Source organism: Myiozetetes cayanensis, unplaced genomic scaffold (assembly GCF_022539395.1).
Source record: "Myiozetetes cayanensis isolate MyiCay16 unplaced genomic scaffold, myiCay2020 scf6-25, whole genome shotgun sequence".
Classification (NCBI taxonomy): domain Eukaryota; kingdom Metazoa; phylum Chordata; class Aves; order Passeriformes; family Tyrannidae; genus Myiozetetes; species Myiozetetes cayanensis.
Window position 1 is genome coordinate 32883934 of NW_026087853.1, and position 25806 is coordinate 32909739.

A 25806-nucleotide genomic window follows, 5' to 3' on the forward strand; every position below is an offset into this window, starting at 1 on the left:
CCAGACTGCTTCTGGTATTCTTTTCTCTGATGGGGCTGCTTCTAAAATCTGAATGCAGCATTGCAGCTCACAGTATAGCTATACCTGAACAATTTATATTGTCAGGGATCCCTGTAGAACATAAGGTTTGAAGTGTGTTCTCTTTTAAAAGAAAGATGAAATTCTGGAGTGAAGTGTGATGATCAGAGATAAAATCGTTGCAAGTTCTGTCTGCAGAACATGGAACATTTGGTACCAATAGCTTGGACCTGGGAGCTGGTCATCCTGAAAGTGAGGTATTGGGGCCCTGAAGATGAAACATCGCTGCAGACACTTTCAAAGCATGTGGAAGCCTGGCGCTGCCCAAGTGCATGCCTTTTCAGCTGTGTTTAAGGTCCTGTCTCCTTCAGGCCAGTCAGCTCTAGTGCCATGAGCAGCACGCCTTAACTCTCTTCAGTTCAAATAGGTCCCAAAGCTTAGGCAATGTAAATAATGGATCCTTGGAAATCTGGTTTGTCTGTGCTGAACTGGATACCTGTGGGCATGGTGAGCTGCTTTGCCACTAGCTCTGAGGGTGAGTAACTCAGTGCTTTTGCTGTGCCCTTTGCTGCTGTTGTGTGCTAGAGTGGAGCTTCCTTACCCTGCTTGTTTCTGGCAATTCCCTACAGGCCATCCCTTGAGAGGGATGTGGGGTCTTCAAATTAAATGGTTAAATTATCTGGTTTTTTTTTTTTATAAGTAATGAAGGAAAGCAGTGATTCTTCACAGGAAAGTTCCAGTCACTCACGTAAGTTGTCAGCACACCACATTACCCAGGTAGAACAAGTAGACTCAGTGGTTCTGTTTTTTTGTGCTGTTTTTTGAACTGCTGGCAATGCTGTGGGAATAACAGGATGTGATGGGGGCAGAATAGCAAAGAGGGCTCGGCAGCATGTCTTGCATGAGTCAGAAAGCACTACGGAGAGCTTGGAATTCTCCTCTCCAAGAGCTCATCGATGACAGAGAGCAGCCACCAGCACACAGTCAGCTTTCAAGACTTGTGCGTAAGATGCTTCCAGTGACAAGGGTGAGCTGGGTGCTGGCAGCTGCCCACTGAACTGTGCTGTGGACAGTGCCTCCCTACCCTGTATGTACAGAAGTTAAGTGCCAACACAGCCTGAAATCTCTGCTGACACATTCCTCTGGGCCATGACTGCAGCTCTGAAACACAGCAAGACCATATTGCACTGTTCCCTTGATCACCTGGCAGTGCTTTGCACCTGCTTAGCATAGAGATGGATGGCTGTTGCTGGCAGGGGGGACCAGCCCAATGGGTGTGAACCGGTACAGTGTGGACAAGGTGCTGGGATTCATTAGCAGATGGCAAATGTTAGATTGCAATTGCAAAACTGAAGTTTCACAGGTAGATGCTGTGAAAATATAAGGTTCCTCTGACCCATGTCCTGCATAGGGAATAAAGTGCAAGGCATCGTTCCTCAGAAGATGGTGTCTGCTCTGGAAAGGGAAGCATGCTCAAAATGATGTCTATGTGGAATCTGAAGAGTCTGGTAGCTGTTTTTTTCTGAGTAGAAAAAAAGGAGATGCTGGGCTGACCCTGCAGGGGACTTGTCAACTGTTAGAGGCTTGGCTGAGGCCGAGATGCGGGGATCTCCATTAGGATAGTTGAAAGTCGTGTAATGTGGTGTGAGGAGGCAATGGTTACTGCATGGCAGCTTATAGGGTCTGCTAGCAGAATGGTGGGGGGGTAATGCAGGAATAATGGCTGCAGTGGAAGGGGGAAGCAGTGTGCTTGGAAAGGCAGAAGACAGTCTGCTTAATTTAAGTGTTGGGGCAGAGGATTTTCTCCTGTTTCACACTTATTTCTCCACTGCTGTTGGTGATTTGCTTTTTTGTAGTGAATTTCACCAAATGGTGAGAAAAGACTAAGAAGAAATCAAGCAAAGTCTAGTATGATCTACACAGTGGTGAAAGAGGAGACAGCCTGTAGGGGTGGCTCTGCTGTCATGTGGACATGAACACATCTTACTTTCCATCTTTCCCTTTTCTGAATCCTTGGTACAGCTCCTCTGCCTCTCTCCATGTACCTCTGCAACCCAGGCAGTTGCTGGATCCAAATGTATGTAGGAGAGCAGATGCACTTTTTTTGGTAGGACTGGGAAAGAGATAATATGAAAATAGTGGGAGTCCAGCTTCCACAGGTTAGATAGATTCCACTGGGATAGATTTGGACTGGGTAGCTTGGACTAATTATGTTTTTGTTGATCCCTTGGAGAACTTTGTTTTTGCTTTAAAGTCTCAAACTTTCCCTAGCCACTGACTATAATCAGCTGGCCTGGGAACTATGGTGGTTGACAGGTCATTGGGAAAGGTACCTAGGAGGATGTGAGATGCTTTCTAACATCTTTCTGTATCAGGAATGCAGTGTGCTTTGCAGGGAGGTTGGTGTAGAGCAGTCCTGGAAGTGGTGGTTCTAGAAATAGCATTCTTCCCTGAGTGCTAGCACAGTACAAGTCTGATGGATGAATTTTATACTGTGCTGTACTTCAGGAAACAAGCAGTGTGCAGGTAAACCTGAAAGGGCAATTTAGTAGAGCAAATTGTAAATACATTTAGAGGAATTTGGTCAGGAGGAAGGTAGGGCAAAAAGTTATTTAGAAGCCTTGCTGACATTTTCTCTACTATAATGCAAATCCCCTAATCCCCTCATCAGGTGCCTTGGAAGCACCCACATTTTCTAAGCATTTCTCTTCACTGGTAAGTTTTATTGCTACCTCCTCCTGCTCTTACAAACCTTTAAGCTGTAGATGCACAGCAGCTGCACTGTGCCTAAATGTCGCTTGTTTTCTCAAGCTGGATGGTCTGTTGGTTAAGCTGCCCTCGGGGCTGGATTCAGCGAGCTTTTTACTGCTGTAGCTTTGGCAGTGCCCTGTAATGGGGAATTGTATCATCGTTGACACTCCACTGCCATGCCTGCCCTCTTGCAGGGCTTGAAAGGCCTCAAGGCTGTGGTGCTGACCCAGGCGCCCAGCTCGTGTGCCAGTGTGTGTGACCGCGGCACGGCTGTGTAGCAGCGATGGGAGTGGGTGCTTGGGCAGCTCCATCGTCAGCCCAAGATGCTTGCTCCTGTGAACCACCCCAGCTTCAGTGTGAGATGTGCTCATCTCCATGGAGTGGGTGCCTAGATCCCGTGTGCCGTGGGGTGCCACAGTGTATTGGCTGGCCACTTGTCCTACGGACACGACTACCGCGTGGTGGTGGGGCCAGCGAGGACAGGGACCCGGGCTGGCGGTGCAGCAGGGCACACTGCTGTGCTACCCCCGTCCCAGCAGCTGTCCCCTGGGGCTGAGCCCGTGTCACCTGCGCCCCGCCATGTGGGCCCTACCGCCCCCTCCCCGCTTGGGCTGCAGCGCTGAGCGCACCCTCAGCTACATCCCGCCGGCAGCCTGCCCCGGCTCCCCCAGCCGGCCAGGCCGGGAGGAGGAGGAGCAGGAGGAGGCGCGGAGCCCTCCGCCCCCTGCGGCGGAGCGGGCGAGGCGTTAGGACCCGGCGGCGGCGGCTGGGCGGTACGGGGCCGGGGCCGGAGCGGTGCGGGGCGGGGGGGAACCGCGCCACCGCCTCCTTCTTCTCTCCTTCTTCCCACAGCCGCCCCTGCCCGTCGAGGCAGCGCTCCCAGGCTTCCCCGGGGCGCTCGGCATGAGGAGGATCAGGGCCAATGCTATCGCCATCCTGACCGTCGCCTGGATCCTGGGCACTTTCTACTACTTATGGCAGGACAACAAACCCCGCTCGGCGGCTGCCGGCAGGTCCGCCGGCGGCGGTAGCGGCGGCGCCCGGAGCGGGCAGAGGGCGGCCGGCAGACTGGAGCTCCGCCGGGAGGAGAGGACCATCCCCCTCATCGTGAGTGAGCGGCGGCCGCCGGCATCCCGTCCTGCCGCGGCGGGGAGGGATGCTCGGGGAGGGAGCCGCCGCGGCGGGCGCGGGATGAGCTGGCGGAGGGCTGAGCTTTGCCTTCGGGTTGTTTTCTGTTTATTTTAGCATTCGTGCTTGTCACCATGGCAGCCGCTACAATCGGGGAGCAGGGTGGGCACGCTCGGGGGAATAGAGTAATGTCGTGGGTAAAGTGTTTGCGAGTTGTCTCCGCCGCTATCACTCAGCCCGGGCTCTGCTCCTCCGACTGAGAGCGACTGCCCTTGGCCGGGAAAAAGGGCGGGTGAAAAACAGCTGGAAGGTTTTTCGTTCGTGTTCAGGAGGCGCATACATACACATATGTATACACACAGGCATGCATGTGATCACAGTGCTTTCCCGTCAAGACCACCAAAGAGCCATGACCTCTCACAAGCTCATCCTCCGGCCAGCTGGGCTCTGAGCATCGGGCCGGGGTATGTGAGTGGCATTACAGTGGAGGATTGTGTAACCGGTACCAGCCTCTTCCTCGGCCCCTCCGCTTGGAGGACCTGGACACCACTCATGAGTTTTGTCTCTTTAAAGCCAGAGACAGTAACCTGTGAGTCGGGCTCAGAGTTTAGGCAGAGTGGGAGTTGGACGGGAGCCTTCAGGCCTCCTTCCTATCCTTAGGGGCCGTAGCAGTGCCCTCATGTGCTACTTCAGTTTTGTTGAGAGCCACATACTCTGCCTTCCTTGGATATCTGTGGCTCAGTAAGGTGATAAAAGCGAGCTCCTGACTTAAGGATGATGAGAACCTTTCTGGTCTGTCTATGGATGTGATTTGTCCTCCCTTCAGCCTGTATAACAGCATCAATAAAGCTCTCCCAACTCTAGGCAATTGCTTCATAAAAAATAAGCCAGCCCCTGGAGCAAAAAGTGGCCCAGCAATACCATTCCCGGGAGTGATCTAGCTGAAGCAGTTTGGGAACTGCACTGTGTGTCACTCTTTGGCTGCAAATCCATTTGTCAGCTGGTTATGCACACATCGAAGTGAACAAAAGCAGCAGCCTGGTCAGAGTTGAGGCAGAGGCTGGGCACCACTGGGGCTTTTGGCCTGTGTTTCTCTTTTTGCCAGCTGTAAAGTGGGGGTGGAAGATGTGTGTATGAGTATTTGGGAAGCCTTATGAATGTTTGGAAAATGCTGTCAGAACACTCCCAGCCTTCAGGCAGCAGAGTGGAAACCCTTCAGCTGAGACCCTTGGCCATTGCTTGCATCTGCCGAAACTCAAAAGTCAAAACTGAGGCTCATGGGCAGAGTAAGGATGTATTTGCTGCTCTCTAGGGCCGTGGGCTTCCAGCAGTTCAAGCTGCTCTGCTGTGCATCTCTATGGAACTCTGTGCATCCTCTTCTATGGAGCAGGACTGTGGAAATTAGTACAGTGAGGTGAGGAGCTTTGTGCGAGTGCTGTTATTGCTGTAGCTCTTTGGGCACGCAGGGAACTGCTCTCAGGCTGGCCAGGGCTGAGTTGGATAAGCAGAGGATTTAGAGCACTCCTGCCTTTTTGATTCCACCTTAGTGGCAGAGGAAGCTGCCCCTGAGCCTCTGATTTCTTGTGTGTATGCTTGAACAAGCTGCTCTGGCAGTTTTAGTTTTCCATTCCACCGCTTATTCCTTCTGGGTTTTTATAGCATTTACTTTACTCCCTCTCAGAGGGCTTGTGAGGTTGCCCGAGTCCATATCATCTGCCAAGCACCTTAAAATCCTCGGGAGGAGGATGCTGTGGCAGCGCTGCGCATTGTTATATTGCTGCTGTTTGGGGGGAGGCGGTATGTGCTCATGGCTAACCACAAAGCCTCTCCTTACAAGATGTAGCACTGTGCAACAGCCACTCCGGATCTGGTCCTGTTCTCAAAACCATGTAAAGCATCCCAGCTCTGCTCCACGCCTGAAATCCCTTAGCAAGGAAAAATATTTGTCCTTTGCCTCTCTGTAACTGGAATCCCAGGATGTGCCAGCCCCCTCTGGTATGTCCTGACCCCCTGGCAGGCAGCAGCTGAGATGAGGGAGGACCCTCTCCTGATGCACCTGACAGTGGAGCATGGTGGAAATATGACATTCTGACCTGCCACAATCTGTTTACATAGAGAAGGGGAACAGGAGGAGTTTGTGGTATTTGGGCTTCCCCTCATGCATGCAGAGTGGTTTCCCAAGGGTTGGGTGGGTTGCTGTGAGAGGCAGTCTGGTAAAATACATTATGTGTGCTCCCGTAACTATGCAGTACCATGGCTATGGAGAGCTTGATGTGCTTCACTGCGAGGCACATAACGAACCAACTGGGCCACGATGTTTGCCTGTGCTGCTGGGGCCAGAATCAGGGAAGTGGCTGTGGGTGGGCATAGGGTGGAAAGGTTGGCAGGGATCTGGGGATAACCCCCACCAGGGGGTGGCATCTAGCTGGGTCTGAGCAGGTGGTCCTGTGGCTGAGTTAGCTGTGTGAGCCGGCAGGGCTGGTTACGCCAGGGCTGTAGCTGTGCAGGTGGCCCTCAGCATGACCTGGCTTCGTCTGACTGCACGACATGTGCAGGGCTGCCCACTGCCCTGTCCCAGCCAACATAGAAAATGTACCATTTCAGTTGCTCTGCTGGAGAAATAATGAATCTAGAGAAGCAACTGCCCTTTGGCAGTGTAGAGCCCTCAACCCTGAGTTAATTCCCATCAAAGTTGGGTTACTTGACTTAATGTGTAATGGCAATCTTGTGTAAGGGGAGGCATGCCTGTGCTCTGCCTGCTTCTTGTGTTCCTTGTCCTTCTGCAGAGCCACTGAGACAAGCTGCCCATTTTTAACCAGCTTTTGGTTTCTTTTGCTCCTTGTAAGGGATGGTTTTGGAGTTCAGGTTTGGGCTTGTCTGCATCAGAGTGACTCATGACTTATGGGTCTATGGAAAATATTTTTTCATTTTTTTAAAACGGGCTGCTCTTTTGTCTGGGAAAAAGGAAAAAATCTTTCTTTTGGATGAGTGTGTCCAAGAGTTCTGCTCTTGCATCTATGCTATGACATTTCAAATTCTTGGCAAATGAAGGTCTATTGCATGGGTTTAAAAACTGAAGTGCTTTTTGGGCTTGTAGTTTTCTTCTTTACTCTCTCTCAATGTGAAGAATAAAAATCACCTCAGGTAAACACTGTAGTTGATTGCAAGTATCAGCTTGAAAATGATTTTTTACTTGCTGACCTCATGTTTATTAGCACAACTTTAAACTTAGAATCTGGATGTCTGATTCCCAGAGTCAACAAGGGAAATCTTTGAATATTTAAGCTGAGGCATGGGGCTATCAGAAATCAGTGTCTCAGAAGCAGCTCGTGCATTGTAAATGATCCTACAGAGCTCTGCTTTATAGGAAGAAATCTTGACATGTGGTCTCTCTCTAATAGCATCGAAACAAACAGGCCCTAGAGATGCCTGAAATAAAAATTCAGAAATTGGTAAATGTCAGGGCTGACTTGGTTACACTGAACCCCTGCGTGTTTCCCCTTCCACTTGCCACAGAGGGTGGAAACACAAGTGAGTGCCATAGTCCTAGGAATGCATTTTTATTTTGGAGCACAGCTCTGCCAGTTGTTTTGTGTGTTGAGTGTTTCTGAAGGATGGACTTCTTCCCTGAGCTCTTTTCTGTCCCTCCCAGGCAAAAGGTTGTCCCCTGCCTCCAGGAAATTTCCAAGAACCAGAAGCTGTGCAGTTTGTCTTTGGAAGGGTTTTGGCATCATTCCCACACTAGGTACAGGTGGTTAATTGTTCACCACATACTGCTTGTCTGTTTTAGTATGGCACTGATGGGCAGAGACCATCTATTCTTCCACCTCTAAAGACTGTGGCATGGGAAATTCACCCAATATACTTGTGTCTTGTTGAAGAGAGCAAGGCCATTGCTGCCACGTGGGCAAAGCTTGTTGGTGAGAGGGGTGGTTGGTAGTTGCTTTGAAAGAGGAATTTTTCTATTGGCTTGACTGTAAGCTGAGGGTGGGAGTATTTGCTTCCATTTCCCAGTCAAAAGCTGGATGTGAGGCTGCCCATGGTCTTCTCATCTTGCTCACTTCCCTGGGGTGTCATGAAAGCAGCAACTCACCTGAAAGATGAAGAGTGCTATTATTTAAATGCTCTGAATTTTGTTAGGCTGGTGCCCAATTGCTCTTTGGAGCAGGTATGATGCCTCTTATCTTTGTCAGTTGCTCTTTGGAGCAGTTATGTTGTCTCTTGTCTTTGTCCTGCCAACTTTTGTGACCTTTGTGTTTCCTCTGTGACCCCACTAGAGCCTGTTTGGCAGTGGAGAGACCCTATATTGTAATGCTGGCTCAGGTTGTGTGGGCTCAGCCCTGCTGGCTGTTCCCTGCCTCATTGCTCAGCCATGTAAAATGAGCACTGGGGAGATGAGATCAAGGCGTCCTATTTCCTTGTAGCAAAGGCTTTCTAAATGCTCTGCAAAACATCACTGAACTGAGCGTCACCTGCCTGTGGTGAGACAGCGAGCAGGAGACTCCTCTGGGATGCTTTGCTGAGAATGGGAGGTATCTGAAGGCATCAAACAAGTTGGTAAAGAAAGATTGTTTAATTCTCCCATATTATTTAGCTAGAAAATCATCAGTGACTGGGGTTTACTTGCTTGTCTGAGTTGTCAAACTAGCACATTTAAGCACACTTGTATTTGCTACCATGTAAGAGCACCTTGATATATGCTCTTCAGACCCTGGTACACCTAACTTGGCCAAACAGTGTGCTCTGCAGCACTGGTTTTGTGTTACCTTTGGCCATGGGTATCTGAATCCTATGGAGCAGGTGCTGGTTGATGTTCACCATGTGTTCATGAATGATTTTATTCTCATCACTTCATCATGTTCCCTCTGTGCACAGCTTTCAGAGGATGTTGTTTTTCTCACAACTGGGATATCCTGCAACATTCATGGTTTGCTAAGTGATACCATTTTCAAGGACTTGTATCCCATTAAGGCTCCTGCATGTGTGCCTGCCTGGAGGCAGATCTTTTAGCCTAAGGCATGTAAGTCTGGGAGTTGAGGTAGACCCTAAATAACTAAAAAGCCTTCAACAAACCCAACAAGAGGGGGAAGAACACTAGTTCCTTGCATTGGTATATTGTCAGGTTTGATTTCACTTCCTGCTGTGCTGTGGAGAAGGCCTAATATTTAATGAGATGCCACAGTCCATTTCAGCAGGCTCCTTACCATTTTACTCACACCATGTGTCTCCCTCTTGAATCTCCTGCCTTTTGGAACCAAGATCAGGAATGTGGCTGTGTAGGTTTCTTTCTGCTCTTATGCTGGGTGGCTGCATGTCAGTTTACACACTTGTGAACTCTTCATCCTACCAGCCTGCAAAACAGTCCTGCTCTCTGTGTCTCTGCAAATATCAGGAGTGTTGCAAATAAGGTGGGAAAGAAGCTGCAGGTTGCAGTGCCAATGCTTTTGTAGGTGAAGGTGCCCCTGCCAATTGCTGGGTTTGTCTGTGATGTTCATCCTGGCCCATTCCTCTGCCAAAATGCAGCACCTGCCTGGCTCTTCCCTACAACTGTATGGCTTCTGGTCTTCCCAGTTTATATTAGGGTGGGGGACACAGCCCTTAACGCTTGGGATTTTGTGGCAGCCATTCCTGCTGTGGCAAGACCCCTGCAACACTGATTTTTTTGGATCTCTGTGGAATCTCTCTTATGGCATGTAAGAGGCCTGTGCAGGCTCCCTGGGGACGGATGACTTGGTAACTGTTTCTCTGAGGGTATTACTGCAGGAGGAAGATTCAATGACAGCTTGACAGTTTAATATTTTATTTACAGTGTTTATGTTTTAAAAATGTGGGAATGATTGCTGTTTGCCTAAGCGGCAGAAAATTATTTTGTATTAATTTGTCCCAGTGGCCCATGTAGTGCATTAAAAAATAAAATAAAAGTAAAAGAAGCGGTTCACAATAGTAATATTAATAAAATCCAGTTTGCAGCACTGGCCTTAGTTGTTAATCAAAGTGATGCTATAGCTGCAGTGAGGTAGCTGGGGATTGGGGAACATGGTGATCTGGGCAGCCTGGGACAGGGTGTAGATGTGAGGGGGGTGCAAGTGTAGTGCTCCTGAAGATGATGTATTTTACTATAGCCTTTCCATTAAATCAGTGAGTGAAGCAGTTTTAGCAAGTTTTAGCTCACTGAAGCATTCTTTAGTATGCAGCTGCTTCCCCAGTTAGATTTGTCTTTGCATATACAAAACTGCCTTAAGATTTAAAAGCTAAAAATTTAGCAGTACTGCTGGAAACAGAGTGCTTTGGGAGACATCTCAGGTTGCTGTTTGATGTTTAAAACTTGGTCCAGACACTTCATCCTGAGGCAAACAGGTTGAGAGTCTCTTGAAAATCAAGGGGAGAAAATGTGGTTTTGTTTCAGTGGCACTGAATTGGGGCTGCCCATTTGGACCACTAAAAATGACAATTAATCCTGTTAGAAAAACATGCAGAGTTACACAAAAGCAATGAAACGAACAGAGGTGAGTGTGCTGGATATGAAGCGTGCGGCTCAGTGGAGTTCAGTTGTGCTGTGCCTTGTCTCCCTTCTGCAGGGGAAGCCTCAGGGCAGAGCCTGGCAAGGTGGGATTTCTTGCTCTTCCTTGGCTCCCCACAGGATGCCAACTGGTTGTTCCTATTCCGTGTCACCTCAGTGACAGTCCCAGGACCTCACTCTCTGTTTCCTATTTTGGTTGTGTTTGCTACTCCCTTGTGCTCCTCCAGCCCTACCTGCCATCTTCTGCAGTAGGGTCGTGGGCTCTTCGGGGTTGTCCTGTCAGCTGTCCCTGCTGTTCTGTCTGTACAGGCTTAGCGCAGAGGCCATGATTGGCAACACACCCCATACTGCCGCATTAAGGGAAAGATAAAACTAAAGTGAGACCCACGGACTGGGAGCTGAACTGGCTTATTGACTGAGTTGCAAACTCATCTTCCTTACAGGCTCTTTACGTGCCTCAGTTTCCCCAAAGTCTAAAATGGAAATTTTATCTGCTTCACAGGGCTTTTGGGAGGCTTAGCTTGCAAGTTTTGTAAAGGGCTGGAGATGAGAGAGATAACCTTAGCAAAATATTTGGTTGAGTTCTCCCTTTGTGTATCTTTGAATCAGCAACGGTATGAGCAGAAACACAGCGGGTCAGGGCCAATCTGCTGCAAGAGGAAGGTGTTAAAGGCACAGCAAGAGCTGCTCCATGCACTGAACAACAGGGTTTATTAGGAAAGTCTGTATCTTACCTGCTGCTGTCTTTCACTGTGTTTTTATAATCATATATTCTTGCAACTTATAAAAGTGATAAAGGACTGGAGGGCGAATGTCTACTTCAGATTTCCAGGTCCCAGTTGTGCTGGTGCATGTGGAGACAGTGAGATATATAGGAGTATATTTAAACAAAATCAAAAACAAAGTAAAAAAAAAATATATAGTGGTCTCTTGGGCCCCATCTTTGCAGAGAAATTACCTATGTTGTGATGTGCTTTGAGCATATGGGCAGTTTTTCAGTGTTGGTAGAGACTGGGGTTTTGATAGACAGCTGTGTGCTCTCTTTGGAGCTACTTTGTTTTAGCTACTTCAGGGGCGGCATCTCTGCAGAGACCTACCTCAACTCCCTCTGCAGTGCCAGTGCAGGTTTTGCAGCACTGTTGGTGTCTAAGCTCTGTGCATCCCCAGGATGTGAATGAAGCTGCCACGTGGGGCTGCCCCTGGGCTGGGAAGCTGTTTTGGCTGGTCAGATAATGCTTGGTTGGTCATCCTGCCATGATGGAGCCGTGGAGTTGACTTTGCACTTCAGGCTTCAAGGCTGGGATAGTGCTCTAACTTCTGACTGTTACAGAATGGTCACTGATGAAATTTGGTTAAAGCTGCAGAAAATGATTTGCTTTAACCCCTTGTTTTCATTCTCCCACTTTCCAATTTTTTTGTTTTACTGTAGCAGAAAGAGAGGGCACCGGTGCTGAAACCTACATCGTCCATTTTGTGTGGCTGTGAGGAGAAAAAAAAGGAATATTTTTCTTGCCTTTTTGTTTTGGATAACAGCCCTGAAACAGTTAGGGCTTGGCTGGAAAAGTGCTTCTAATAAATGAAGGTGTCTTCTGAGGTTCTCTGAAAAAAATCTTTCTGCAGGACAAAATTGTAAAATTGCTTTCCATCTGCTTGCATGCTGAGTGCCCTGAACAAAGTATCTGGTGCCAGAGAGTGTCCTGCCCAGTAATGCCATGCTGTAACTTTGTGCCTTTTGGTACCAAGTATGCAGTAAAAAGCCTAATAAATGAGGAAATGTGTAAGAGCTGCAAAAAGCAATGTAGCTCCTTGGGTAACTGGCCAGTTAGTCTCTGAATGCAGGAATATGGATAGAGTGACAGTGCAAATGGGAGCCATCCCATCCACACAATGAAGTTGAAAAAATTCTGTGTTCCTTAGATAGTTTCCCAAAGTCTTATGAAATTGTAGAAATTAATAGTAATGCATTGAAGTTAGCAAATGTGAATGTTGCAAGTGCTCACTGTAGACTCCTGGTGTGTGTGATGTGTCTCCCAGGTGCTATAATATGCTTGAGATTTTTGGTGGTTTTTTTTCCTTATTCCTTTCTGTGAGATTTTTCAGATAGTAGTAGGAATTACCAGCCATCAGGCTGCTGATAGAGTAGGCTGTATGTGTCTCCCAACCTTCTGAAATGTCTCAGTTAGTCTGAACTACCTGTTTTATGCCTAAAGATAGGGCACAGTCTCTCACAGTGATCTCAGGGTGGGTTCACAAGAGCATTGATAAATGGGTAGGTCACAACCCTATCCCTGGCATAGTGATGCTGAGTTGCCACATCCCTGCTGGTGCTACACGTGCAGAGCTGGCTCCCCTGGCAGTACCAGCTGCAGGCTGGGGTGAGCACAGTCATATTTCCCTCACCACTCAGAGTGCAATGTGGTGTTTATACTGAGCTTGGGTTGGCACCAGCAGGATGGATGCTCTGCAATGAGATAACCCTTTCAAAAAATCTGTTGGAGCAAATCTGAGTGAACTTGGCATCTTATTTGCATCCTCTCTGCGTTTGGGTAGTCTAAGTCTGGTTGTGCCATGCCTTGAAATGCCAGATTGCTGTGCCATGCCTGCTAGCTGAGTGACCCTGTGGGGCATTTCCAGGCATTTGCAGTCTGTGCTGGCAGTCCCAAAGATACTTTGGGAAGGGCTGGAAAATCAGTGTTCTTGAGGACTAGCTATGAATCTGTCAGTTCAGGCAAGATGCAGTCAAGTGAGTTCTGGCCTTGAAGAGGCAGCCCAAGCACCTATCAAAAGCTACCTTTGGCTGAGTGTGGAAGGGTTTTAAGTCAGGTCCTTGAACAGATACAAATCTCATGTTAGGCGAACCTCAAAGAGGTGATTTACAGTGAAAATAAACGCTGTCCGTACAGCACAGGATACAGATTGAGTCACATCAGGTAATAGGAAAAGTCTGCTGATCTGCCTGCATCAATTTCCTTACAGCATTATTAAAAATTATGAATTGTAAATTATTTACTCATTAATTTTCTTGGGCCTTAAGTCTCACCTTCAGGAAAGATGTACTGGAGTTGAAGGAAACATGATGGGGTGATTCAAATCATTGTGTGTGACAGGGCTAATGTGAAATACAGGTTATTGCTACATTCTTCTTTCTGCTGCCATTCAGCTGTTAATTGTGCAGCGCTGCCCTCCGTGGTTGGTACCGCTCTGACCTTTACCACCGCTTGTATCTGGGAGTCAAAAGGGCAACCTGAGTGCTTCTGCCAACCCCATGGTTTTGGATGCATTAGTCATGGCATGGCAGTGCCATTGCAATAGAGTCCTCTTGCCCACTGACAGCTTCCTCAGGGCAGTGGGTCTTATCAACTCTCACTTGCACTGAGGAACTGTCAGGGACAGTGTACTGTGAGGACCTTGTTAGAGACATTTGATGTGTGCGAAGCTGAGCCCTTTAAATCTTGGTGCCCTAGTTAACAGGGATTTAGTCCTCCCAACCTGTCACAGTCCATCTCATTTTTCCCTCTTTCCTTTTACTTAGAGGATTATAATTGTTGCATTGAGCTTAAAGGGGATTGAAATGCTCTGTATTTTTCTTCTGCTTTTGCCCAATATGTCCTAAAAGACATCATAAAGAATGGCCAGGAATGGATAAATAGGTATTAGCACCACTGCAAGTGCTGAAGACGGGGTGAGAAAACTCTCCCTACTCTATTGTGCCTGTATTATTGCAGAGTCTGCACAGGATGCTCTGTGACCTCCTGAGCTGTGGCAGCTGCCTGACACACTGGCATTAGTCTGTGTCCACAGATTGCCTGGTAAGCAGGAGCAGGGACTCCTGGCAGTCAGTTGGGCAGGATCAGCAGCTGCAGGGGGGGAGAGTTTAAATGCAAATGGATTTATGAAGGGATCCTCTTCTTATTCTTCTGTGTCTCCTGCACCATAGGACCCTTGTAAGATGTTCTCTAGTTCCCCAGATGATGACTGCGTGAAAGAACTTGCTGCTGCCAGTGGGTTGCATGTTCAGAAAACCCAGTACTTGGCTGCACAGTTCCTTCAGCTCAGCTTCAGCAGAATCCAAAATCTAAACTCTAAATGAAATAGCTTGACTTTTTGGGTGGGGCAGGGAGAGGGGTGTAGGTGGCTGAGGCTGTTCACCATGGAAGAATACATGGAAGTGTTAGAAAGCAGAAATGCAAGGTGACCATTTGAACTCCTTTAGTTTATATAGCAGTGAATCTGAGAAATTAGGAAATAATGACGCATATGGTATTTATGAAATATCCAGGAAACTGCTGAACTAAGTCTTGTGACAGATTCATTAAGACTAAGTAAATTTCAAGTATCCACAATACATCATCAATTTTCTTGTCCAACTTTCTGTTAATGCTTTTATAATTCCACTAGAAATACGCCTTCCATTGCTATATTTAACTTGCTGGCCCTATGTGAAGCTTTAATTGTGGTCTTCACCATTCTCTGTGCCAAGGATAGCCATGAAGCAAGTTGCCAGAAGGTTATTTTGAATCACTAAAGGCAATTCATATCTTTATGGTCTTGAGTAGGTGAGTTGGATTTGAATGAAAAATATTTCTACTGAGGTCAGAATTTGCTTTAAGTTTTCTGTTTAATTTTTTTTCCCCCCAAGGTAAATTCCCATAGCATTGTCCCATATCTGATAGGAGTAGATTTAGATGCCTTTTGGTCACTGCTTGTCAGCTGAGAATCATTTTAGAGTCAAATGCTGCTTAGCCTGGGGTGGGCTCAGCAGCCCTGCAGTGCACAGGTAGAGCTGCATGGGGTTGCAGTGGGGGTGACTCCAGCCGTTACCTGGCTCTGCTTGGCAAGAACTGGGTGAGGGTTGGCAGCGTGCTGAGGATTCAGGTGCAAAAGAAGAGACATGAAGAAAGGCTGTTCTCTGTGAAAACTCAGCCACTCAGGCAGCTGCCAGCTTTTCCCCTGCCCCAACTGTAACTCTGTGTGCCGGGGGAGTGCATAGCATAGCTCACAACTGGATGTGTTTCTCTGTAGCAGGCTCTTTCTGTACGTGAGAGACTTGTTTGGGGTCTCTTCTGGGAGAGTGAGGCATGGAGACTAGCTGAATGATAAACTTTTAGGGCCTACCACAAGCCTCCCTGAAGTTATCAGTCACCGTGCCATCCTTTTCCAAGCATTTTACATATCAGAGTTGCCTGAGATGTCCCATTTGTCTTTTTCCTACCCAAGACCTCACACAAGGCTTGTGCTGCTGGATGATTCCTGATTATCTGCAGATCTCTTTGGATATCCAGACTGGGGGATCCTCTGCACAGGATGAAATGGGAACCGAAAAGACAGCTTCTGTCCAGGAATGTATAGCCTCTGCAGATGAGTAAGGTAAAGAGTTGGGGATAGAAAGTATTCTTTACCTCATTTCCTGGTGAAGAGCTGAGATTAAACCTCTGTCTCTGCTGAAAGGAAGCAAAGGTATAATTGAGATCTGCTAACCTCTGGTTATTAGCTCTGCTGAAAATACCAGTGAAGCCAAGACAGCTTGGATATTAACTGTGTACCAACACTTATTCAAAGAACTTTCTACTGGATTCCAGCTGCTATTAAGAGACAAATAAAACTCATTTTGCCCTCTGGTAGCTGCTGTTGTAACTGGCTGTACCTCACTACGTTTCGCCTTGATAATATATTTGGACCACCTTCCCACCTCTTGTAATTTCTGTGGTCAGTGGTAAGTTGGCCACCTAAAGCTACTTTGGCACTTAGTGCATGTAACCTGAGCGGGCTAGGACAGCTTGGAGGGCATAAATTTGGCTTGTGGCTGGAGTGGGGTGTTGGGAAATCCCCTCCCCCTGCTTACCTCAGTTATCCCAAATGCCAACTCAGGTTTTGGTGTGAATTTCTTTCTATGTGTTCGTTATGGGGGAAGAAGCAGCATTTGAGGATAAGCTGCTGGGAGAGGAAGTGGGGAGACAGGTTAGAAAAAACTTGTAAATTATTCCTGTATGTGCAAACGTTAATTATTAAACCTGCTACCACTGAGCAACGTGACTTCTCGTCATGATAAGCTACCTGTTCAGGCTGGACAGGAATAAATATCAGGGTGTTTGCTGAGCTCTGGAAGCTGGACTTCAGGTTTTCCTGCTTCAGCCCTAATACGAAATGGTGTTGAAACACCCCTTAGCAGGCTGGAGTTGCAACTAGCAGGGCTTCTTTGGGCTGATGCTGCTTCTTCAGTCTCAATTGTGCTTTTGGAGAGTTAAATTCTCCACTTAATCAAGGTAAAGTGTGGTTCCCCTGTTATATTGTTTTCAATGCCGAATGATGTTTGTAACCATTGCTGCTACTGGACACCCAACTTTGTGTTGAGAAGGGGTACTTTACAAGTTCAGACTGTAGCAGTCTGGACAATGTCAGATAGATGATGAGAAGTTACAAATGGATGACCAGGCATTTACCCCCATTGCTTTGGCAAGTGGTATTGGGTAATATTTGCTGCCAGTAATTCTGTAATGCAGTAGAGGAAACTTTGCAGTCTAAGAGTGGGGCTCCTGGGGTACAACCTATACGTGGGCTGAGTAACCCACTCTGTGAGGCATGCTGGAGAGCATTCTCTCCTGATCAGAGAGGTGAGGAGTATTGTTTCTAGGTCAGCAGCAAAATGCCACCTCAAGGAAGCTCCTAACAGCTGTAAGCAACTCTTAAGTTCCTTAGGTAAGTCTGTCCTGTTTGACACAGACTTGCTGTTGCTTCTTGAATATCTCTTTATGGTTCTATTGGGGTGATGGGAGTGGAACAGAATTGGTTCTGCAGAATTGATTCTTCGAATGGCTCTACACTGTAAGAGAAATGGCTCTTTGGACTTACTTGAGGGGAAAAAATGGCCAAAATAGACCAAAACCCCTGATAAGCTAAAGGAAACACCTTTGCTCCTGAGAAGGGTGAGTGAAAATTTCCCACCTATTTGGTAGGGCCACTCAGGCTCCCTGTAGTCTTTGGTTCCAGAAGAACTATGTGCAATTCTCCTACCAGTTCAGTACCTCCAGCATTACCAAAGTGCATGTGAAAAGCAACTGTATGGGAATGTCTTTGATGGTAGAGGGTAGCTCAGCTATCTGTCCTCCGGACAGACATCAAGTCTGACAAGGAGGAAGGTATTTATACTGTCCTTTAAATAAGTGTTGACCTAAAAGAACTTGTCACTGTGCATTTCTCAAATACCTCTTTAGAAAAAACTCTCTTTTCTGAGAGTGTGATGGTGATCAGCAATATTCTTCTTGGTTTGCTGGACTAGCTTATCTGAATTTGAGGAGTTTCCTTGGTGCTTCCTTGGGATCAGAAAGGTGTACAAAGAAGCATGGGGTGCAAGGACTTTTTTTTCTTTAGTATGTTCTCCTAGTACAGAGGAGGTGTGGAAGTACTAAAATATATATTTAAAACACTTAAATGTTTGCTGAAGTGTAGGCTCTTAATATTGTCTTTCTTACCTTGTCACTTCAGCTATTTGAGTTTATTAAAAAAGAAGTTGGGGTTTTTTATTTATTTCCTCTTTAGATATATTTTGGTGTTTGCATAGGTCACAGAAAGTGGAGATGTTAAAATAACTGCAGACTCCCTGCAGATGCTGACTGCCAACTGTAGAAATGGCCCATGAAGAAACTCTTGGACAAGTGTGGATTTAGTCTATACTGAACCAGTTTGAATGCTCAATGTCTGGAACCAGGAAAGATTATTTTAAGAATGCTGGGATTACAGAATAGGATTCAATGAAACTGGGCTGGAGCTGGCTGCTCCTTGCTGTACAAGGAGCTTGGTCAAACCCCTTTTTTAAAGAGGCGTGATTTGGGAGATTAGAGAGGCCTATCTGCTCCTTCAGTGCTAATTTAACATCCTGCCTTCCATTCAAGCAAGGGAAATCCTATCAATGTATTTTTTCCTATTGTATTAAGTGACCTGGCTATATGTCATGGCTTAATTGTGTTACCCCAGAGGGAAGCAGGTAGAGGATGACTGTCCTTGAAAGTTTTCTTTGCTGCATTGGAAAGGGGCTGCTCCTGTCTTCTTCAGCTGCTAGGCGGCCAGAGTTCTCTCTGCTGGTCAATAAGCAGAAACTGCTGTTTTATGCACCAGAAAACAGGGTACTTGCTGCTATGGTTATGACTTCATTACTAGTGTCAGATTAGTTAGGAGTTAGATATTGCACCAAGCCTGGGATCTGTCTACTAGAAATGTACAGGTTGAAAGCGAATCTGTGTATCTACGTTAAACAGATTTGTAGCAGCATCAGAAGGTTTTTACAGAAAAAGCAGTCCACAGACAATAAGATTGAAACACATCATTGGGTACTTTTGGTAATAAACATTTTTTGCGTTGACAGGTCATGTGCACTTGACTCTTCAGAAATGTGGTAGATGCTTAAGCATCTTCTTTTACAGATCAAGAGCCTGAGGAAGGCACAGAAAGGTTAAAGTCTTGATTTATCCTGATTGTTCAGGCTCCATTGACTTTCTCTTTGAATGTCTTTCCCACCGGGCTTTTAACTGGCATCACCTTCTTTAGAGCTTCAGTGTGTGTTTTAATAGTCATGGCTTTTTTCTTTTTTTTCAGGGAGGGCAGAGGTAATAAGGAAAGCTGAAGTGAATATACCCGTCTGATGCACAGTGATAGCCTTCTTTGTCCCCAAAGGATGACACCTCTCCTCTTGGGTGTCTTTGGGATGCATCATTGAGAGTGCTCAGGTCTCTGTTTGCAAGTGGGACAACTTGCAGTGTTGCGAGGTGAAGGCCCTTGTAATGAGTGGCTCAAATGAGGCAGACAGTAATGAGTTGTCCAGGAATGGTTCATTGGCTTCTGCCTGGAAGAAGGAAAAGTGTCCCTTTGATTTGTGCTTACCTAGCTATGCAGCTGAATTTTATCCTTGAACTGGATTCCTGGTTTAGACAAAATCCCTCCTGTGAAACACATGGCATTTGCACAGGGTTCTTAATTAGAAGAATTCATCGTAAACATCATTCTCTTGTTATTATGTCAGGGGCTAGAGATTAATTACATCAACAGAAACATATCTGTTGTTTTTTACTCTCTGAAATGTGGCAATCCTTGATGTCTGCAGAAAGAGATGAGGTTCTGTATGATATTGTTGTGCTGCCACTATTATGCTTTTAATTAGTTAATGAACTACTGATTTTTGAGTTGAGGTGGCTCCACAAGGCTTTCTGTCTGTTGATTAGGAGATACTTAAAACTTGAATATTCAAAAATATCTAGATATGCAGGGATAAAGGGGGAAAATCATGGCATGTTTAAATTTTTAATAGCAGCCCTCTCCTAAAATAGCTGTTTTCTCTTCTTCCATACTGACACTAGCAAAGAAAGGGATAGAGTGCAAGGAAATAATTTACTATGATAATTTCAAAATGAACAGATTGGTTTGGGGCGCAAGTTGATCTCTCACCCTGCTTTTTCTCCTTTCTGCCCTCTCTCAGATGACTAAGGGATGCCAGTTTAAAAACATTGAAAGAAGAGAAAGTCTATTGTTTGCAAAGCTTAAGAATTTGAGATTAAAAATTGCTTATTGGGTTCCTCAGTGTGAAGCTTGGCTTCTAGTGCCGAGGTTCACCTTCAGTTTTTTAAGGGTCTGTGTCTTTCGTAGAGAATAAAGCAAGAACATCTTGCTGGCTGTAAATCATGTAAGTGTTATTTGAAATGCTTGCCAGGGGCATGCAGCAGGGCCCTCCTCTTATGCTAACAGGAACTATTGGACTACTGAAGAGTTGATTTTGCTAGCCAATAATCCCCATCTATCTCCTTGGGGAAATTTTCTTTGAACTGGTGTGTCTCCTTTTTTCCTCTCCAAATGGATACCATGGTATAAACAGATTGCTAAGGAGAAATGTTTCCTTCCCTGACCAAAAATGAAGTGAACATATGGAAGCTGTCTCAGAGATGAGTTTTGAGCCCTCTTTTAACTTGGCTAAGACTGCTCTCAACCCTGGAGCCCTGGGGAACAATGCCAGTGAGTCAGGCAGAAGCAGACAGGGCTTACAGGAAGAACAGACAGAGTGTGTTTTGAGGAGACCAGTGTTGTAGCAGTTGGGCACGCTTCTGTTGCACTGGGCCAATTCCCACTCTGTCTCTCACAGTATGTAGAAGTTGGGGTTTTCAGCTGCTTCCATCCTTTAAGCACAAAAGCTAGGTGATCAGTGGTATTACTGGAGATGAATATTTGTCCATGTGTTTAATGAAGATCTGCTCGTCTATGAGTGCTTTGCACTGATGGAAGCAAATAAATAAACACTATGGGGTTTAGATTTGCAAAGTCTTTTGGGAGAAGGACTTGGATAGGTCTGGAAGTAGGTGTTTGATGAAGCTGTTTTCTGCTTTGCAGTTTTTCCTTTCAGCTGAGATGGAAAGGGAGTGTTAATCACTTCTCAGGGGCTCATCAAGACATTGCTTCAGTCTTGTGAACATCATTGTTTGTATCCTCTGAAAGCTCTTGCTGAGGCCATGCAACTGGCAGCTCTGGTAGCTTGCTGAAACAAGCAAGAATATTTAATTTGAGAGCCTTCAGGCAATTATTGCTGCTCCTCTTGCTCTGATAGGGCTCTGATATTTTGCTCTGCAGGTTACAATAAACAACTTTGCCATTCTTCCAGATTTTGCCAGCTGCTGGTAGGGACAGTGCTCGTGAGGGCAAGAAACACAGGAGTGAAAGTAGTCTTACTAAGTTATCACTCCATCTGTCTGCATAGGATGCCTGCATTTTCTTGTCCCTGCCTCCCCTTTGGGCTGTGAGAGAGGCAGAGCCTGAGCCAGTACAGCCCCCTACCTGCAGGAGAGGGGGGCCCTGCTAGGTCATGGTTGGTCTAGAGACAGAGGTCATCTTCTGGTAACTGGACTGAGAAGACACCGTGGGATGTGAGTTGTGTTTGGAAGGACTGTAGGGGGAAACAGGAGAAACAAAAAGCTGTCTTCGCTGGATGCTGGCCGTGGTCCCTGAGGAAATCTATTTTTGCTCTGTTGCCACTGGTGTTTGTACTCAAGGCTAAAGCACTTGAGTGGAGGTGAAGACATCATTCTGAGAATGTTTTGCTTCAGATGGGTTGACTGCAAAGAGAATTCCTGTTGTTAGCCTGATATTAACCAGGGACTGTGAGAGGGATGATGACTGTTACTTGCCTGGTAATATGAAAGTGTGTGGTGAAGGGTAACTTAATGCCATTATTAACTAAAAAAAGTTGAGGGAGTTCCTTTCCCTCTTGGTTAAAAACTTACTACTTCACACAGGATAACACAGTGCTCTGGGAAGAAATAGAAGGAGTGGATGTGTATAGAAAGAGAGAGGGTGGGGATAGGTATTCTCTATATACTTTTTCCACTTGCTGCTTCCTTCCAAAATATATCAGTCATATGGAAATTGGTTCTGGCAATATTGGTCTTTGTGTTATAATAGGAGGAGTCAGTTAAAGGCATATCTGATGGATGATGGAGTACTTGTATGAGTTTTCATCTGTTAAGATGTTACCAGGTTAGAGACGGTCATTTTCTGGGGTAGTTGCTGCATCACCAGCTCTAGTTGAGCACTGAGTGGAGGATGAGGTGGAAAGGTGCCATTTGGACTAGCAGCCTGCAGTTCAGCTCCAAGGGCTGCTGGAGCAGCCTTGCTGGAAATATCCTTGCAGTTTGCACCACTGCCCTGTATGGCTCCATAGGCCAGAGAGTGAATATTAATATGGAGATAGAAAAGTCTTACAGCCTCTGATTCAGTGCATCTAAGTGGCATGGAATGGGGAGAGCTTGTAGGGGGCCTGACAGGAGGGATAAAGACAGCTAATTTGGAAGGGAAGCATATTGTACTGTGGCAAGATATGACCAACTTTGTTTCCTTGTGCTTTTGCCCCTGGCTCTAGGCTGCAGAGAACAGCAGCTATTTAAACATCCCTGATGATCTTCCTCCCTTTTATATGAGGCAAAAAAGGGACAATATTTTTTTAGGAAACCTATGGTGTGACCACATGCACAGTTTCTGAATTGTCTGGGAGAAGTGTTATTTGTGTGGGTGTATACTGACAGCCTTGTTCTGCAGAGACTGCAGAACAGTACAGAAGATTTTCATCATCTTATATTTATTCTGGTTTGTTTAAAGTTGTAATTCATATCTAGTTTTTCTCCTACATCTCTGAATAGTTCAAAGGAAATAGTGATAAGCCATTTGGATGCCTGAGCAAAAGCACTGGTTGTCAAGAGTGCCTCCCTGTATTTGCCAGTGGAATTGACATATCTACTAAAAGACCAAACTTGATCAATTTGGCTGATGCACTTGTGTTCCTACCAAGCAAAGAGTCATCTTGAACATCTTTAATTTAAAAGCCCCAGAGCCATCCTGCAGAAATGGATGGTGGAGCAGGGGGCTCTGGGATCCAGCTACCTTCCTTCCTCAAGCTCCTCTTGTCTGGGGGATCCCTCAGTAGGACTTGAGACATCCAAGAGCTGGGGACAAGCCAGGAGACTCTTCTCTGTGAGAGTGGGCTTGGTCGTGTTGGGTTCAGTCATGTGTACATCCTTTGGCTTAGTCACCAGGGCAGCAGTGATTTGGAGCAGGTAGACCCTCTTTAGCTGGAGATGGTCTCTGAACCTTGCAACAGAGGCTCCACCAGCAAAAGCTAGTGAAGGACTTCCAACTCCATTGATTAAAACCACAAAAAATGCACCTTTACTTGTGATGGCTAAGTGAAGTTGTAGTACCTCAGCCCATGAGATTTTGTTAGATATTTTAGTGTTCCCAAGTTAATGAGCCTCCTTGAGATAGGTATGTCTTTTCTCTTGACACCTATCATCATGTCTTAGACCTGGCAGAATAGGATTTGAACTGTTGACACTGCTTAATGCAGAGATATAATTTGCTATTGCCTTGCCTTTGCTGTGGTGCATGGTCTGTGTCAGTTGTCTCTCCCAAAGGCAGCCATTTCTGAAGCAGTCCTTGTCGTGCTACAATTTTACTTACAATGAGAAAAAATTACTTACTTTTCTGTGATGAGAAAAATTATTTCTTCCCTAATGTGTGATTAAAGATCAGTGGACTTTCGAAAAATACCTTTCTACTTTCCTCTAAGAAAATTATTCTTTCTCTTGTTCCTCATGACTGACAGATATCTATCATCTCCAGGCCTTTAGTGTTGCAGTACAAACCTCTGCTGTCTGCATTTAAGCCATTTATTTGCAGGAACAGTACCAGGCAGTAATCCTCTGTGAACAGTCACACAGAAATGGGTAGTGTGCAGTTGTAGCATATCAGCAAGATAGGTGCTCCATTTCATGATAGATCTACCTTCCAAAAATTTGATGATGTGAGACTTTTCTATTGATTAACTTAACTGATTTCTAATGAAGTATACTGTGAAGATCTTCTGCTCCACCTGGTTGAGGCATTGGTTGAGAAAAAGTCAGCTTTCCAAAATTACCTAAATGGACCAAGTGTTTGACTCTTAAAAAAGATAGAAGAAATCTTGCAAAAGGATACCTTTCTTTTCTGCTTCTGGAAGGATTCTTCTTTGGATACCCTTGACTCTGAACGTGACAATGGTTAGTTATTTTTGAGGAGTAAATGTCTGGCAATCAACTTTTTTCCTCTTTTTCACATTCATTGGAGTAGCCTGTGAATGACATGCTGAAAACCTGGCTGTTGATCAATGTATGTTGATATGACAGATTGGGAAAACACTCTTATGGTAGTTGTCTCAAGGCTACTGTAGATCATTACCAGACCCTGGAGCAGACTCTAGGATTGATGAAAAAATTTGCTTTATGTAATTTGTGCTGGTCATGTAAGCTGCTTTTGGCTGAGCTGTTTAAGGGAGAAGCTGAAAGTGGATGCTCATAGCAATCTGATGGGTGTTCTGAGAAAAGTTAATCACAAGAGCTCCCCAGGAGGTAAGTGGTGCAGAGGTGTGGTGCTCATCAGCGTGGGTAGGAAGCAAGACCGTGGTGGGTGCAGGCATAAGAAATGGCTTTGGTGAATGAAGTGGCAGACCCCTTCAATCATAGTGGGGCCGAGGTAGGAGCTGAGCATCTTCTCTCAGCACCCTGCTCCTTGGTAGGAGGTCCTGCCACATCTCCAGCACACTGTGAGGTTTCCCTCTTGCATAACAGAGAACTGGCTCTGTTTGCACTGGATAAGAACCCAGCTTCAAAAAAAAAACCCCACAAACAAAAACAAAAGCAACAAAACAAGCTACAAAGTACTGTGATATTGCTATGGTAACAAACATCTAGAACTGCAGAGAGATCTCTGTATTAACTGCAGGCTTGGGTTTTATAGCCTGTGCCCTGGTGGTTGCATATGCAATCAGAGACAGAAATGTTGCTGTAAAGGGAAACAGCAGCAGATTTATGATACCTTGGGATCTTTTCAAATATGAGTCCTACTTCTCCCGCTGCTTGAGGCAGTCTAGGAGCAGTTGCAGGCTGTTGTTGTGTGTCTATCACTGCCTGTTCATTACACACCCAGGCGATGAGAGGTGAGCAGCCAAATGCACTTTGCAGCACTGTTATGGCTAAGGAAAAATGGCTGATTATGGGATTGGCACTGGGATATCCTGCAGTTTGAGTTTACGAACACCTTGGCTTCATACGAGGCTTTGAGAGAGCTTAAACTAGTTGGATAAAACAGATATCATTTACAGCTTCCAGCAGCACATTGAACAGCAGGCCTGGGAGAAGGCAAAGGGAGCTCAGCTGGTATGGTGCTTAGTCGTTTGTGCAGTGGTTCTGGATTTTGCTTTGTTTTCATTCTTGTTTTCCAGAGAGAAAAGATGACTGAGAGGGACCTTATCAATGGATATAACTATCTGAAGGGAGGGTGACAAGGGGATGGACCCAGGTTCCTCTTAGTGGTGCGGAGCAATGGGACAAGTGGGAATGAACAGAAACTGAAGCATAGGGAGTTCCATCTGAATATGAGGAAAAGCTTCTTTACTGTGCAGGTGACTGTGCACTGGAACAGATTGCTGAGAGAGGTTGTGGAGTTTCCCTCACTGGAGATATTCAAGAACCATCTGGATGCAATCCTGTGCAATGTGCTCGAGCAGGAAGGTTGGACCAGATAACCCATTGTGGTTCCTTCCAGCCTTACCCACTCAGTGATTCTGTGAAAATATTGCCTCCTTAGAAAGGTCTTGTTTTTCTGCAACTCTTTCTGAGGATGATTCTGAAAGGATCCTGGCATGTGAAGAGGAAAACAAGCACTTCTCTGCCTTACTGCTACTCTGGCTCCCCTCGGGACCAAGTTGCAGGCCTGACTACCATTTCAGGCTTCAAATTTATTAAAGATACTGAGTGTGAGATATCACTGAGGACTTGATCTGGACACTTTTGTCGTGCCACTTGTTTCTGTTCTACTTTCTATATGAT

The 25806-nt window shown here is 46.0% G+C and overlaps 1 protein-coding gene across 5 annotated transcripts in view; it reads left to right on the top strand.

The window, feature by feature from the left end:
• Positions 1–3583: 3583 nt before the first annotated feature.
• The window catches only part of GALNT16 (polypeptide N-acetylgalactosaminyltransferase 16), a 90073-nt gene continuing 67850 nt past the window's right edge, over positions 3584–25806 (top strand). For all 5 annotated transcript variants that reach the window (XR_007631420.1, XM_050335166.1, XM_050335162.1 and 2 more), the window contains exon 1: positions 3584–3876. Coding sequence is in view for 4 of the 5 variants with exons in the window: in XM_050335166.1 (XP_050191123.1) it covers positions 3673–3876 (204 nt within the window). In the remaining variant the exon portion in view is untranslated. The remainder of the gene's footprint in view (positions 3877–25806) is intronic.